This window comes from Gordionus sp. m RMFG-2023, chromosome 3, assembly GCF_954871325.1.
Source record: "Gordionus sp. m RMFG-2023 chromosome 3, tfGorSpeb1-WG-v2, whole genome shotgun sequence".
Lineage (NCBI taxonomy): Eukaryota > Metazoa > Nematomorpha > Gordioida > Chordodea > Parachordodidae > Gordionus > Gordionus sp. m RMFG-2023.
In genome coordinates, this window is record NC_088777.1 from 37,213,610 (window position 1) to 37,231,706 (window position 18,097).

At 24.7% G+C, this 18,097-nt stretch overlaps 1 protein-coding gene across 1 annotated transcript in view; it reads left to right on the plus strand.

The window, feature by feature from the left end:
- Window positions 1-122: 122 nt before the first annotated feature.
- The window catches only part of LOC135925735 (S-adenosyl-L-methionine-dependent tRNA 4-demethylwyosine synthase TYW1-like), a 38,287-nt gene continuing 20,312 nt past the window's right edge, over window positions 123-18,097 (plus strand). Inside the window, exons 1-6 of the mRNA XM_065461195.1 lie at window positions 123-213; window positions 264-458; window positions 810-941; window positions 1,374-1,559; window positions 5,795-5,876; window positions 13,592-13,720. Of these exons, the coding sequence (XP_065317267.1) occupies window positions 127-213; window positions 264-458; window positions 810-941; window positions 1,374-1,559; window positions 5,795-5,876; window positions 13,592-13,720 (811 nt within the window). The 5' untranslated portion in view covers window positions 123-126. The remainder of the gene's footprint in view (window positions 214-263; window positions 459-809; window positions 942-1,373; window positions 1,560-5,794; window positions 5,877-13,591; window positions 13,721-18,097) is intronic.

Consider the following 18,097-nt stretch of genomic DNA (forward strand, 5'->3'; position numbering starts at 1 on the left):
CTTACTCATTAACTAAGAGGTTCGCCCAATTTTTTATTGTTTCGAAAGAGTTTCCTAAATATTGACTTTATGACAGGTATTAATGCTAGCTAGTAGGTTGACATTCATTTATTGTTCACAAACCACATGTTCAGTGAAATAGTGTTTGATATAAATTTTATTAGCATAAGTAGAATAGTGTGTTCATTATTCTTATTATATATAATCCAACAAGTAAATTTTTTAAATAATGAATCTTATATTTATAAAAATTCCACTTTAAGATAATTGTGATAAATCTATATAAAAAGATTAGAAATTATTTTGTACCCATTATAGTTGATATTAAAGCGCCAGAAAACATTATTACAAATGTTAAAGTCACCCAAATAAACCAGAATGTAATTAATAATTTTAAAAAAACTTTTGCATCATCTGGTATTAAAATATTTTATGGATCTCAATCAGGAAAAACCAAGGTAATAGTATTTTTTAGGAGAATATTTACCAAAATTAATTTATTGTATTCAAACTATATTTGTTTAGTATTTTTTTAAATGTGACATTTTAAAACTATATTTGACATTTTATTGTACTTTTAAATATTGTGGAGAGACTTCTTAGATTTCTGTTTTAGCTTACTCATTGATTATGCCAAAATTCTTAAGCTTTAACAAATATTGATATTCACTTCATCCTTTTCTAAACTTGATAGAATATTTACCAAAATTTTTTTTAATTTACAGAAAAAAAATATGATATCTATATATTCTTTTTACTCTACTTGAAATTATAAAATTATAATCTATTTTTTTGTGTATTTATTTTAGAAATTTGCAGAAGAATTATATTACAAAATCAAAAAAGTTAGAAACGAGATATTAAAAATCCCAATCAATAATTCTAATGAGTTAGTTATTGTGGATTTAAATGATTATGAGCCAGAATTAATTTTGGAAGAGGTTATAAAAATTAAAATAATCAAATGCATCTTTTTTCTCTTTTATAATTAACAAATCTTAAAATAATCTATTTGATACTTTTAAATAAGATATCTATTATAGTAATGGAATATTTTTATTGTAACACCTAAAACATAGAATACAGTGATAACATAGTATTTATACTATAAAAATCTCTTATATTTTTTCTTACCCTCTCCTTTCCTTTATATCTATTTATCTCTCTATTTTTTCCCCTCCTTCTTTTCTATCATCTATAACATTTTAGCTAGTCTTTCTGACCTTAATTATAGAAATTATTTCATTTTTATGGTTTATATAATAAAAGAATATGTAGTTGATAGGATTGAATAGAAATTCAAAAGTTTTATCACCACTAATTTAATAGGTAACAAATAGTAATGAAAAAGGCAATAAATTATTTTATATTAGAAAAGTTTATGCATCATAGTGATCTCCACATATGTTGACGGAGAGAGTCCTGACAATGCCAAATGGTTCTGTGAATGGCTGAATCAAGCACCTGACGATTTTAGAATAGATAGACATGTCTTGAGGAATGTTACATTCACCATCTTTGGTTGTGGGAACTCATTATACACTGGGAATTTTAACAAAGTATAAAGTAATACTTAGCCATTAAATTTTTAAAGTTCTCAAATGAACTAAAATATTAAATTCAGTAATGAAGCATCCACAGAAGCAAATGTAACACCTTGCAATTTGTAAAAATAAATAGTATTAATTTTTTACATAATAAAAATCAGAGACCTGCAGGCCCAGCCCTAAGCCTGAGCTGGCCATATTTTAATTTTTTTTTAATATACCCAGGCCGGGCTGTATATTTTAAAACCAAAATATTTGAAATCGCCATTATTAGCTGCTATAAAAATCAAAAATTTTTTAAAAATTGGGGCTGGGCCTGAAATTTTTTTTAAAAAAAAGCCAGGCCAGACCAAAAATTTAAAAAAAAAAAATCTGGGCCGGGCCAAGACGTGCAAATGCTACCTCTGCAGGTCTCTAATAAAAAAAAATAATAATTTTTGACAGAGTTAAAGAACAAAGTGTGGAAATAAAAAAAATAGGCTTCTCTTGTAGTAAACCTATAACTTCGTCATTTCATAATCCTTATAAAAAATTTATCTTACATAATTGTAAAAATAGATAAATAACTTGCTCCAAATGATTAAGTTACAAAATATTGACTCATTTATTTTTACTTTTATGTCAATACAATATTGCATCTAAGCCCGATAAGAAGGTTACACGAATGGAAAGGCGGGCGAGATCCACTACAGTGGATAGGTTGGGCATTTCGAGGACGGGGGAAAAGGCTGGTTAGTCGGAATCTTAGTAATCGATTACAAATTTAAAATGTAAAAAAATGAACTGCTAGTTACAAAGGACGACTTTGAATACGACTCACTTTAATTAAATTATAAACGAATTCCTAGTTACAAGACAATTCCTATTTTTAATTAAGTTAAAATTATTCCTACTATACCATTATTTCAGGTCTTTTAAAACCAGCTGCTTTCATGGCACCACTTTATATGAGTGGCTTCGTATTTGATTTTTTTTAGTTATAGACGTTATACACGTAATTATTGACCACACCACTATAAAAGGGTATATGTAGATTTCTAGGTTGAGTGGTTTACGATTTCTTATCATTTTTATTCCGATAATAATCAAATTAATTAGTTAAATTTAATGCTTATGGTATCAAAGTAATCTAATGAGTATTGCGTAATTAGAAATAAAATACTGTATTTTTATCAAGACTTTTTTTTCGTTCCTATTTATGGAAAATTTAATAAAGCTATATAAAAAACAAAAACATTACTCTTTAACGTTTACGAAATGTATATGATTCAGTGCGTAACCTAGATGGGGAAGCTAGATTATGAGATAAAAATAAATATTAAAACTATTTGTGCGTATTGGTATTTTAATAAAATTTGATAACAAAGTGCGATAAATAAAATTAAAAAATTATTTCAAGTGCTGTTTTGTTAAAAACAAGTTTAAGACAAAAACATTCCATAACATGTTTTGTTGGACATATAATGCGAGAAGAATAACCTAGAGAGGAATGCCATAAAAAAATGAATAACTAAAACTCAGATCGCATTAGCGATTACCAAAAAAATATAGATGAAAAAAGTTGAAGAACTACCAGAAATCCCTTCCGGCTTGGCAATCTGCTACGGCGGGGTTTTCTCGAGGTGGAGAGATGATTTTGTTTCCTCCATCAGGTCTTGAAGAAGTTCTTTACCTGGCTACTGGGTTTTCATGCAAGCGTTTGTAGTATAGGATGGTAGATCTTATGCCTAGATATTCTTTTCAACGGCCTCGAGACACAGGAAACTGGATATGGAGTAAGTGGGTTCGGAAGGTCTTCCATTTTGTTACGGCTTTTGGCGCGATTGAACGTCTAGGTTATTGCGAACCAGGGCGTTAGCTTCTTTCTATCCTCCCATCAGCAGGCTGGGGTGTGTGACCTCATGACAATCGGGGAGGTCTGCATACTGGGTAGGAGGGTTTAAGAGATCTTACATCAAAGAAAGAAAGAAAACCCTATGTTAGGTCTGGTGGATGGCGATGGAGTCTCTATTCTGTAGACCGTAAGTAAATTTAACCTATCTGAGACTTGCCATTATTTAGTTGTTTACTGGTGTTCATCAATATTGACGGCAGGGCCATAAACCTCCATTCACTAGCACGAATTCGCAGCGAAGTATATAAAAATGCACTAAAATACAGCAGATTTTGTATACTCTGCCACGAATTCATGTTAATCATGACAGGGTAACTATTCATTCATAGTTTGCACGAATTCGCTGCGGTGAATACAAAAATGCAGTATATTGTGTATAATTTGCCGCGAATTCGCGCTAACTATCAGTGAGAGGTAACCTGACAGCGATAAATCACCCAAGGTACGAGTGGCCGTTTCCGATAGAAAATCCGTACGAGTTTGGGGGGAACGAGTACATCTCCTTCCTTCTCACCTTCGGCTCATGTCGGGGTCGGATATTGCGACAGTTATTCGTTGGTTTTGGTGGTCTTTTACATAGTACAACACGGACCTGAATGTCGAATACTATCTTTTTCCCATCGGATTTTGTATATCAGGGGGAGTTTATGCTTATGCGAGGTCTCCCTTTTGTAAATCGACTTGTGTTATGTGAAGAGTGTTTACTTGGAGGATATATATCGGGAGGCGGATATCCCGCCCTAGATATAAGGAGGGTTTGTTTTGTAGTGAAGTGGTCAGTTGAGTTTGAATTTCGATTCTCGGTAATTCCTTTGCATTTTTGAAGGTTCCCACAGACCGTTTGGCTATCCCATTACTTTGTGGCGAATAGGAAGACGCACAGATATAAGTTATTCTATGGTGGTGCCAGTTTATTAAAATATTTGCCATATGATTTTGAGCCCATTGTTGGTGAATGTTTTTGGGTTCAATGTAGATGAAGAGCTGGAGTTACGGGTCGTTAAATATTAATCGATTATTATTAACGGTGATATTTATGCATTGGCCCGGCCATGTCTATAAGTACCCTTTCTCCTATTTTGATGGATACTGGCCAGATGCTGGTTGGTAACCTTTGAGTATTTTGTTTGAATTGTTGACATTTTTTACAGGTTTTGTTAGAATAATTATTCGAACTGAACTATCATATTCATCAGTCGAAAATTAAAAAAATATGAATATAAAAATTATGAATTTAAAAGTTATTAATATTTTAATTTAAAATTTGTATAAAATAAAAAGGCTTCAATAGTTATAACCTTGTTTAAATCGGATCACCAAAAATATTTTCTTGTCATATTTTTTATATGAATTATTCCGGGATGTCCACCTTAAATTTCTTGTAATATCATGTGTGGTAACCGTCGGAGAATAATTAATCTGGTTGGTTTCACAGACAATTATTTTTTCATCTACTGATAACTCATTACGTATTTCTCAATGTCTTCTAAATTCCTGTCTGGTTATCTTCGGGGGCTATATTTTCCATATATAATGTTTTATCTGGGTTATTTCGGGTTTGCTTAGTTAGGGATTCCATTTTGTCTAGTAAATGGTAACATGTTTAGCTGGGTTTAGGTTATTTGGTTGACATCCGTCTCTTCTACGGGGTCGATTTGATTCATATCTTGTAACGGTAATCATAAAACGGCGTCGACATTTAAGTTGGATGTCCCTGCTTTGAAATTGATGCTGAATCTACCCCCCCCCCCATTGTTATAGTTTATCAGATGTCATGGTATTTATAATAATCTGTTCTCCAAAAATAGCTAGTAATGGTTTTGTCTGAATCTTTTTACACAAAGTTAATGGATAGGGATTCCTTTTCAATTGTTGAATAGTTTATTTCAGCTTTGGGTAAAGTTCGTGATGCATTAGCAATTAGTTTATCGATTTCGTTATCCCATCTATGTGATAGTAAGGCTTCTACATATCACAAGATTTAGGTGAGTGCGGATTACTTTAATTGCGTTGAAGCTGTTATATGTTCCAATCAAATTTTACTCCAAGGTGTAGTAGGTCGTATAGGGGTTTGGATATTTAATGACAATTTAGGGATCAAATACATCCCTATATAGAATGCATTAAAAAAAATTTAATAGAAAGGGGGGGGGGTTCAAAAATATGGAACTGGCTCTAATTTATAAAAAAAATTATTGTATATTTGATATGTTTAATGTATTAACCACGAGGCATAACAGTTTCTTAACCTTTTCATTTGTTTTTAATAAATAGTAGTGTTAAAAGAATCGACAATTTCATGTTTAAATTGTAACGAATCAAAACATCTAAACTTATTTTTAAAAAAAAAAAGGTTGGACAAACTATGCACCAAAATCTAGCGACTTTAGGGGCTAAGCCACTGATGCCATTTTTCCCCGGCGATGAATATAGAGGTATTTTTTTTTTAAATATAGGTAATAAAACCCTACATACCATATTATATATAGCTCTCGTTTTAACATTTAAACCTCCTATATTATTTTTTTTTCAAACGAATATTCTATATCTGTAAGATGTCAATTTACTAATTAGCTAAATATCAATTAAAATGACATTTTAATTTAACCAAATTATTTTAACACCCTTAACCCTCTAGGTAACAAATTAAAAAACACAAAATATTAGATTTATATTTAATGCTCTGATCAGGGGTCCAAACCGAAACCAATATCGATTCTGTTCAGGTTCGGTTCGTAAAGAATAAAAATATCGGTTCGGTTCGATCCTTTAAAAACTGGTTTAGACACTTTATTCAAACATATATTCGAATTATGTATAGGGAAATTTTTTTTATTTCATCATTAAAATAAAAAACACATACATAAAACCTTCATTTTTATTAATTGCACACAGAGTTGGGCAGGTCCTCCGGAAAAAGAATCTAGATACAGATACAGATTCTTTATAAAAAAATCTTAGATACAGATACTAGTATCTTGTTCAAAATATCAAAAAGATACAAAATAAAAGATACTTGTATCTTTTACTAAATTAGAGTATCTTAAATACAAGATACTTGTAAATTATCATTACCAATTAAATTAGAATAGTTTATAAAATACAATTTTTATTATTTATATGTGAAGAAAATAGTATTACACATATAATAATGATTATTTGTAATAATTAATAAAATATTTATTGATGAATTAATTATAATAACCAGGGATTTTAATATTAACTTTTGTCCTTTAATAGCTTAAACAGGGAAGGGAGAGTAGTATATTTAATGGGAGTTGAAAATGTGCAAATAAGAAAAAAAATTAAATCAAATGATTTATTAGAATTTGCAGGTTATTTTTTGTGTTGTTTTAAATATATATTCGGAGTATATGGCTAAATGGAATCTCTAAAAAAAATTATACTAGTTTTATTTTATTCATTATATTTAATAAGTATTTATCATTACTTGTTTGTGATATTTATGTATTTTTTAAATTAGTTTTATTTTCTAGTATGACTTATTAAATCTTGCATTTGTAATATATATATATATAAATATCATTTAAATCTCTTTTCAAATTTTTTTAATATATTTCTTGCAAAATCCTTAATTATATATAAAAAATATAAAAATAATGTACAACATTATATTATTTAATTATTAAATATATAACAATTTTCTTTAATGCATTTTAAATTGATTAAATTTTGTAGATAAATACTGTAATATAATTTTACTTATATCATAAATAAATAAAAGTAACTAATAAAGTTAAATTCTACCTTATTATAATTATTTTATTAAGAGCCTTTTAAAATTATCTAATATTATATATCAATTGTATTGTAGCTTAAATATTTACTCTAATAAGATGCTAAAATAATTAAATATAAAATATATTAAGGATGTGCCAATATTTTTTATCAAACCGATATTTCACCCATTTTAAAATATCAATTATCGGTCAATATTATAAAATTTGATCCAATATAAAAATGGCTTCTTTAACAAAAATAAAATGTTATAAAATTTAAAAAAATAGTTATATCTAAAATCATTTATTTTTATAAATAAAATCGAAATCCATTTTTATGTATATTTTTTTAATAATAATATTTAATTAATAAACATTCTACCATATTGTTATTTTTTTGCGCATTCTGTAAGTGTGCGATAATCTCTTCAGAATCTGTTTTTAGTGAAGCTGGTTATATAGACTGTTACTATCGCCACTAGCTGACCTCTGATAAATTGGAAATATTGGTATTACTTAAAAGAAATCTTCGCTATATTAATGTTAAATATTATTTTAAATATTTATTTCAAATTTCATATTATAATTGTTTATTAATTAATATGTATATAGATTAATGTTATTACTTGTTATATAAAAGTGATTTGACAATAAAAATATTTTATATACTTTTAGAATTGCAATTGAATTGAATATAAACTATAACTAATCATTATAATATATTTAAATGACATTATGGTATAGTTAAATTATAGATGTTATACTAATAAAAAGTATATTAAAAATTAAAACCATTGGTATCTTTACAGAATACAAAATTAGATATGATATCGGATCAGTACGGCCGATATCAATTGAATATCGGATCTCGACCTCCAAAAAGTGGTATCGGTACACCTCTAAAAATTATATATACAAAATGATTTTAATTTGATAATCAACCATCTTCTATAAAAATTTTAATAACAATTATCTAAGAGGGAGTATAGGTATTATTATGTTAATAATTATAAAATAAAAATGTGTAATATACTTTAATATGTTTAACAAAGTTTGTAGAGGAGTTTGTTCAACCTTTAATAACTTTTTTACTTGTGCAATTTTGACATTCGGCTTGTACCTTGTCCTTTTTCACATGAATTAATTTATAAAATTTTCCATCTAGAATTTTAAGATTCGGATTTGTTTCAGGAGAACCTATCTCCATAATTTCATCTTCACTACTATAAATGTTAAACATTCTACAGATTAAAAAATATTTCATATAAAATATAACCTTTACTTATTTAGTTTTGGTGTTGTTATTTTTAATCTTTCTATCTTTGTGATCTGTAAAATTTCCAACTAATTTTGGTTATCAATATATTTAAAATATAGCAGGAAAAAATAAAGAAAATAATACAAGATTTCATGAAGAAAATAAATTTAGATTATGTGATATGTAAATGTTTTAAATATGAATATTAAAAAGAATCTGTATCTGTATCTTTTTAAAGAAAATGAAAAAGATACAAGATTCTTTTCAAAATAAAGGATCTTAGATACAGATACTAGTATCTAATTAAAAATATAAGATAATGAGTACAAGATACAAAAGGATCTTGTATCTTAGATACAAGTATTCACGGTACTGCCCAACTCTGATTGCACATTATAAAATAATATTTAATTTATAAATATAACAAACAAATAGCAATGATTAATTTTAATATGAACATTATTTAACTTTATTTATTTAAATTTTTTTTTTATTAAGCCGCACAATTAATATTTTTTCAAGATTCTTTTCACTCAAATTATATATATAAGGTTTAATTGTTGAAAAACAACTTGGGTAGCCGGCACTCCCAGTATATTATTAGACAATTTACATAATTCTGAGTATCGATTACTCTGATTTCTCTAGTTTAAAATATTCATATTTTTATTTAACCTAGGTTCTTTAGAAAAATTAACTAAAATATTTCTAATATTCACCAATTTTTATAACAGATTTTGTTTGTTACCATCTTTTTTTTAAAGAAGACTTACTACTAAATCCTTTTCAGATGAAGATACATTAAGTTGATTCACCTTCACTAGAATCCTCCATTCTTATAACAACGTTTAATTCCATGTTATGCCATATTTTAATAATATGCTCTCTAACCTTGATTTTTTCTTCTTTCAGAAAGCACTTGATATCTATATAATAACATTGAAAAATATATAAAGTTAAATAAAATTATAAATTAAGGTAAATAAAATTATTAATTAAATTTATATAAGATATAATACAATATTTTTAAAATATACCTTAAATCTAGATATAGGCATGACAAAAAGTCATTGTTTTTTAAAATTTTCTCTCTAAAATTCATAGCATCTATTATTGAACCAACAAAGGATGAAGTAAAAATAGAAATTTCTAATTTAGCTATATGCCATAAAAATTCCCTAAAGTTAGCTGCTCGAGTTATAAGTTCTTGGTTTCTATTTTAATTGGTTTTAGGATATTTTTCAACCCTATAATTGTTTTCCATTCCAAAGCTGTAAAATAAAGTTCACTGTATGATACTGATAATTCCTCACACATATCTTTTAATTCATTCAATCTCTATAGCATGTCTTAGGTTGATAACCATCTATAACAATCCAATATAATATTATATTGAGAATTATTAAGATTGATTGTTAATTCATCAAGTACTTTTGCGAATCTAGTAGAAATATCATTCAAATTATCTATATTTTGTATTTGTTCTTCTTCATCATTTTCAGACATTTGATTGTATCATCACTATCCTCCATAAATAATTTTATCATCTTAATAAGATTTCCCCCATTGTCAATTGTTATAGTGTATATTTATAATGTTTTGAATACATAATCATTTAATATTTTTATTAAAAGGAGTTATAAATTTTATGCAGTTGGCCATTATTCATTGCTAGGATTCTCAGAACAATTTTTGTTTTTTGAATATACTGAAGATTAATCCCAATAATGGGTCTGTCTAGACGAGTAACACAGTCAATTTTTAGATATAACTCATCATTTATTTCTTTGATTATATTTTGCCCAATACTTAAGGCCTGCAACATTAGATTTAATATTTTGAGAATTAATTTTAATATTACCCATGCCTTCTAATATAGGATCAAGAATTTTATTAAAACCGCTATCATCGATTAATTTGAATGGTCTGCCATTAAAAGTTACCTATTAACTACAAGTTTCGATTATTATTATTTTTATTTAGTTTGATATTTTTTGTTCTTTTAATGCTTCTTTCGTCTCTTAGCTTGATGACATCTTAAACTTTTTTATTATATTAGGCTTTTATTTGATATTTTGTAAATTTTATCGAATTCTAGAGGGTGATTTCTTTTTATATGACACTCAAGATTTGCTCCATGATGGCCTTTCATATTTATTTGGCAATCAATTGAATTTGATTTTTCTCTAGACATTTTAATTTATAATATTTAAAAAATGTTGTAAAATGGCAATATACTAAAGTTTATATAATGTCTGAAACTTATCAATCAGATGTGATTGATAATAATCTTTAAAACAATTCGAATATAATTAAAATTTTTGCAATATATTAGTAATAATCACATTATTTTATGCATAAAATCCAGAGTCTCGAATCGGTTAATAGGCATTTTAGCGGTTCGGTTCAGGTTCGGCTATAAATTTTTTAGCAGTTTAGGTTTGATAAAAAATACTGGTTTTTAGATGTTTAATGGTTGAGGTTCGGTTTGGATCCCTGGCTTTAGTGTTGTTAAACGGCTCGTTTTGAGCCGATTTTTAAAAACGGCTAACTCAATATTTCATCTAAAATAATATTACGCAAGCCTGAGGATTTTGTTTGTAGAAGGAACAAAGGTTTGGATATATATTAGCGAAATCTCGAGGCTTAGGCAATATTTTTCTGGCTAAAATATTTAGTTAGCCGTTTTTAAAAATCGGCTCAAAACGAGCCGTTTAACAACACTACCTGGCTCTGATATTTTTATTGATGAAACCCCAAAAATATTAAAATGAAATAGATTTTTAATCATTCCAATTTATTACAAAAGTTATAGATCATTTATATTAGAAAATTAATCCAATATAACATTTATTATTTTTAAATATTCCAATGCTAAAAATAAAAAAATAAAATTTTATGTTTTTTAAAGCTATAAAATTATTAATAGGTAATTAAAAACTGAATGGTGCTATAAATGCAACGTTCCTCTTTTTTTAAACACATCTCATGTCATGATATGGTTGGTTGTAGGTGGTATCCCGTTTACAAAGAAGAAACTAATAAGTTAAAAAAGTAAATTTACTCTTTTTTGCAGGAAATATTGAACCGCTAAATCATATCAAAATTTTTATATCAAATTCTTAAAAAGATTTGGTTATTGCCACTTTTGGAGGGTATATTATTTTTTTTTATGTTAATTTTTTTTCAAATTAATATATCATTTTTTATTTAAGATATTTTATAAAGTTTTTTCTACAAAATTTTTTTGGTAGATGAAACTTTGCATTTTAAATTATTTTTTGGTGATAATACTATAATTAAAGGAAGATCCCATAAATAAAAAAATATTTATCAACTTTAGGAAAATTACTTTTTTTTGTTGATAATGCCAACAAAGTTTTTAAAGAGGGCATTAGGGGTAAGGTAAATTTTTGGTAGATGAAACTTTGCATTTAAGAATTTTTTGGTTATCAATAATTAAAGGAAGATCTCATAAATAAATAAAATTTTAAGACTCGTGTCTTTAAAAAATATTAAAGAACCAAATTATTAGGCCGTTATACAATTTTAAGTGCTTCGAAGGAATTAGATTATGATAGGAATGCAATTTCTAGATGGTAATTTAAAGTAAAATATGGTTTTTTATTTCACTTATGTAGGTGGAAAAAATTTTGCAAGGTATGTGTGTTCCATATAGCTTCGAATCATTCAAAGATCAAGGAGGGGGCGGCGGCGTTATCTAAATTGACGAAACTCATGTGTAGAAGCGTAAATATAATCGTGGTCGGCATTTAATCTCCGAGGCTATATGGATCATCGATGGCATATGTCGGGAAACAAATGAAATATTTCTAAGTGCTACAACAACAATCTAGAAATTGCATTCCTCTCATAATCTAATTCCTTCGAAGCACTTAAAATTGTATAAAGGCTAAAAATAATTTGGTTCTTTAATAACTAGTCTTAAAATTTTATTTATTTATAAGATCTTCCTTTAATTGTAGAATTATCACCAAAAAAAAATTAAAATTCAAAGTTTCATCTACTTTACCTTACCCCTATGCCCCCTTTAAAAACTTTGTAGGCATTATCAACAAAAAAAAGTAATTTTCCTAAAGTTGCTAAATATATCTTTACTTGTGGAATCTTCCTTTAATAATAGTATTATCACCAAAAAAAATTTAATATGCAAAGTTTCATCTACCAAGAAAAATTTAAAATGCAAAAAATTTTGTAGAAAAAAGTTTTTAAAATATCTTAAAAAATGATATATTAATTTTCCTTTATATTATCAATCACCAAAAAAAATAAAAAATTAAAAATGCAAAAAATTTTGTAGAAAAAACTTTATAAAAAATCTTAAATATAAAATTATTCCTCCTTTAATTATAGTATTATCACCAAAACAAATTAAAGTTTCATCTACCAAAAAAAATTAAAAATGCAAAAAATTTTGTAGAAAAAACTTTTTTAAAATATCTTAAATAAAAAATGATATATTAATTTTTAAAAAAATAACATAAAAGAAATAAAATAATATACCCCCCCCCCCCCTGAAAGTGGCAATAACCGATCAAAGACCCCATCTTATCTTTATTAATTTACTGAAGCTTGTTTAAATGTCTTAATTTAAATGTAAGTTTTAAAATTTAGGCATTTTCTTTTTTCCTGGCAAGTTACTAAGCACTATATTATTTCCTTTTTTTTAAACCAATCAAATCACATCTTTAACTTTTTTATAACATATTTTTTATTTTATAAAAAGTTTAAAAAGCATCATGAACCTTGATAGATTCTAAGCACATGATTCCTTACCCATGACTTTTACATATATTAGTTCGAACCCCTACTTTGCTTTTTATGAACAATCTCTTCCTCACTCCCATATAACTCAATACACTTAAAATTCAAATCACTAATGAATTCTTACATTTTTTTTAACTATGAACTTGAAAAATTATATAATGTTAATTAATTAATAACTTTTACACTTAAACCTAAACATTCTCATTACCGGATTTTATATATATTTTAAACTTCCTGAACTTTAAAAAATAAATACATAAGTTTAATTTTATATTTGATAAAGAGATTTACAGTATTTAAACTTTATTTAGTTTAATATTATGTGCAATTATTTTTTTTTTCAATTTCAAACTTTTCTTATAAGATTTGAAAGATGATTTCTCCAAATGGAATGAATCACTGATCGATATAATTTGCAATCAATCTGAAGCTGAAGTTACAATTCCCCAATCAAAAATAAACGATGTTTTGACATACAGCGTCATTTATAATGGTTTTTCTTATATTAATTGTCTTTAAAAAATCTAATACTCATTTTATGGAATATTTGTTTCTTAATTGGGTTTTATTTTTGAGAATTCACCTTTAAATATTATAGTGAATATTCATATCTAACAAAGATTCAATATATATTTTATTTTATGAAATTAAAAGAGAGAGAAATTTAACACCCAACTCTGCATATACAAAGATAAGCGTCCTTAAAGGGCGGAATCACACATTTTTGTGAAAAAGTATCTTATGTTTTACCGAAATTGGAAGTTAGAAATTACAATTTTTTCCCCGGAAATCTTTTATAAATAGAGATAAAATTAAATTTGTACAAATTTTAATACTAAAAACGAGCATGTATATATGAGTTCATTGCTTAATCTTTCTTAATTTATCTAAAATGGATTATGTTACCTTAATAATTAATATTTTCCATATAATTAATATATATTATTAGCTAAACTAGGGTTTATTTATTATATTCATTATGAAATTTATAACTGTCTCATTTTCCCGAACTTTAAGGGGTAATATTTCAGTGAATGTGCGGATTACGAAGTTTGGTGATAATTTTTTGGGTTAATTGGTAGTTAAATTTACTGCAATTTAAAACAAAACTAATTTTGAAGGGGATCGGGTTGAAAATCAACTTTTTTTTGATTGACTTACCTGCCTATTTATACAAACCTAATCATTAAATATTTTCTCTTCTTATATATATATGTTAGCGGCAATGTGAGGTAGTGGTAGGCAATGTAAATGTGAGATTCGGCAATGTGAACATTGCCTGGTTATTTTAGGCAATGTGTATTTTACAAATTTATAAATTTATTATTTATTTAAGATTAATTTATTATTTATTTAATATTAATTTATTATTTATTTAATATTAATTTATTATTTATTTAATATTAATTTATTTTTTGATATAATATTTTAATTTGTTATATTATCTTTTTAAATATATTTTTTGATTGATATTTTTTTTTAATATATTATAATATATTATAATTTGTTATATATTTTTTTACATATTTTTTTTGATAGATATTTTATTTTAATATAATTATTTTTTTATATATTTTTTTTGATTGATATTTTTTTTTTAAATATAATTTTTTTTATATATTTTTTTTAATATAATTACTTTTTTAAATATTTATTTTTGACGTAGATTTTTTTTGATAGATAATTTTTTTTTGTTTTTGGTTTATATTATTTTTTAAATAAAACTTTAGAGGTAATATATAATATATTTTTTTTGATATTTTTTTTTAAGTATATTGAAATAATATATTATAATTTGTTATATTATTTTTTACATATTTTTTTTGATTGATATATTTATTTTTTACGTAGATTTTTTTTGATAGCTAATTTTTTTTTGTTTTTTGGTTTATATTATTTTTTAAATAAAACTTTAGAGGTAATATATTTTAATTTGTTATATTATTTTATTTTTTTTTGATTGATATTTTTTTTAAAATAATTTTTAGATAATATATTTTAATTTGTTATATTATTTTTTTATATATTTTTTGATTGATATTTTTATTATAATGGTTTTTTATGTATTTATTTTTCACGTAAATTTTATCTTGATATATTTTTTGATAGCTAAATTTTTTTTAATTTTTTGTGTTATATTATTTTTTTAAATATATTTTTTGATTGATATTTTTTTTAAGATAATTTTTAGAAAATATATTTTAATTTGTTATATTATTTTTATATATATTTTTTGACTGATATTTTTTATTATAATGGTTTTTTATGTATTTATTTTTCACGTAAATTTTTTCTTGATATATTTTTTGATAGCTAAATTTCTTTTTTATTTGTGTTATTATTATTTATTTAAATATATTTTTTGATTGATATTTTTTTTTAGAGATAAGATATTTTAATTTGTCATAATTTTTTAAATATATTTTTTGATTGATATTTTTTTTAAATGATTTTTATATAATTTATTTTTAACGTAATTTTTAATCTTTTGATTCCTAATTTTATAGGTAAAAGTGACAAAAGGTATAATCGTAATTTTTGAACTTTTTTAAGTTTTTAAAAGCAATTTTCAGTGAAGATGTATTATAGAAAAGTGACAATTGTCATAATTGTTATTTTTGAACATTTTTTAGTTTTTTTAAAGTAAATAGGTAAAAATATGTTTTGTAAAAATGTTAAATTAATATTTCAGTGAAGATGTACTATGGAAAAGTGACAATTGTCATAATCGTTATTTTTGAACATTTTTTAGTTTTTTTAAAAGTAAATAGGTAAAAATATGTTTTGTTAAAATGTTAAATTAATATTTCAGTGAAGATGTACTATGGAAAAGTGACAATTGTCATAATCGTTATTTTTGAACTTTTTTGATTTTTTTTAAAGTAAATAGTTAAAATTATGTTTTGTAAAAATGTTAAATTAATATTTCAGTGAAGATGTACTATGGAAAAGTGACAATTGTCATAATCGTTATTTTTGAACATTTTTTAGTTTTTTTAAAGTAAATAGGTAAAAATATGTTTTGTAAAAATGTTAAATTAATATTTTAGTGAAGATGTACTATGGAAAAGTGACAATTGTCATAATCGTTATTTTTGAACATTTTTTAGTTTTTTTAAAGTAAATAGTTAAAATTATGTTTTGTAAAAATGTTAAATTAATATTTCAGTGAAGATGTACTATGGAAAAGTGACAATTGTCATAATCGTTATTTTTGAACATTTTTTAGTTTTTTTAAAGTAAATAGGTAAAAATATGTTTTGTAAAAATGTTAAATTAATATTTCAGTGAAGATGTACTATGGAAAAGTGACAATTGTCATAATCGTTATTTTTGAACATTTTTTAGTTTTTTTAAAGTAAATAGTTAAAATTATGTTTTGTAAAAATGTTAAATTAAAATTTCAGTGAATATGTACTATGGAAAAGTGACAATTGTCATAATCGTTATTTTTGAACATTTTTTAGTTTTTTTAAAGTAAATAGGTAAAAATATGTTTTGTAAAAATGTTAAATTAATATTTCAGTGAAGATGTATTATGGAAAAGTGACAATTGTCATAATCGTTATTTTTGAACATTTTTTAGTTTTTTTAAAGTAAATAGGTAAAAATATGTTTTGTAAAAATGTTAAATTAATATTTCAGTGAAGATGTTATGGAAAAGTGACAATTGTCATAATCGTTATTTTTATACATTTTTTAGTTTTTTTAAAGTAAATAGGTAAAAATATGTTTAGTAAACGTGTTATATTAATATTTCAGTGTAGATGTACTATGGAAAAGTGACAATTGTCATAATCGTTATTTTTGAACATTTTTTAGTTTTTTTTAAGTAAATAGTTAAAATTATGTTTTGTAAAAATGTTAAATTAAAATTTCAGATGAATTTAAAATGTTTGACGCATAATCTTAGTAATAAATATAAGGGCTAATAGTATTTAATGTTCGCTATATTGCAACATAGTTAATTGCTAAAATTTATTTCGTTTATAAATATATTCATGAAAATGTATTTAGTGATAGATATACATCTCAATAGCTCTAACTTGTAATTTTAGATAGTTCACTAAAGTGAATAAATATTTAAAATATATTTACTCACAGAATTGAAATAAATAAGTCAAAGATATTATAGTTAGTTGATATACAAATAACCGATGCAGGATTCATATTTAAATATTTCGCAGTTAATATTTTAGGAAAAAATAAATTAATCCTAAAAATATTTTATTTATACATCGGTCTACTATTATAAATTATGTTAAAAAACATTTCCGGCTGCTATGAAGATTAAGGTGTAATCGTAATAGTAAAATTTTTTATCATTTGAGGTCATTAATGTATTCATGCTGAAATCTCGAGATTAATCAAATCAAGGCATTGACGATTTGCAGGAAAATAATTCATCTTTAATTTTCAATATATAAATAATAGCGAATTTAGGAATTTTAATGTTAATCTTCCTGTTAGTGTCTATATAATATAAAACATATCTAAACTGAAATTTTAATTTAACACGTTTACAAAACATATTTTTACCTATTTACTTTAAAAAAACTAAAAAATGTTCAAAAATAAGGATTATGACAATTGTCACTTTTCCATAGTACATCTTCAGTGAAATATTAATTTAACATTTTTACAAAACATAATTTAACTATTTACTTTAAAAAAAATCAAAAAAGTTCAAAAATAACGATTATGACAATTGTCACTTTTCCATAGTACATCTTCACTGAAATATTAATTTAACATTTTTACAAAACATATTTTTACCTATTTACTTTAAAAAAACTAAAAAATGTTCAAAAATAACGATTATGACAATTGTCACTTTTCCATAATACATCTTCACTGAAATATTAATTTA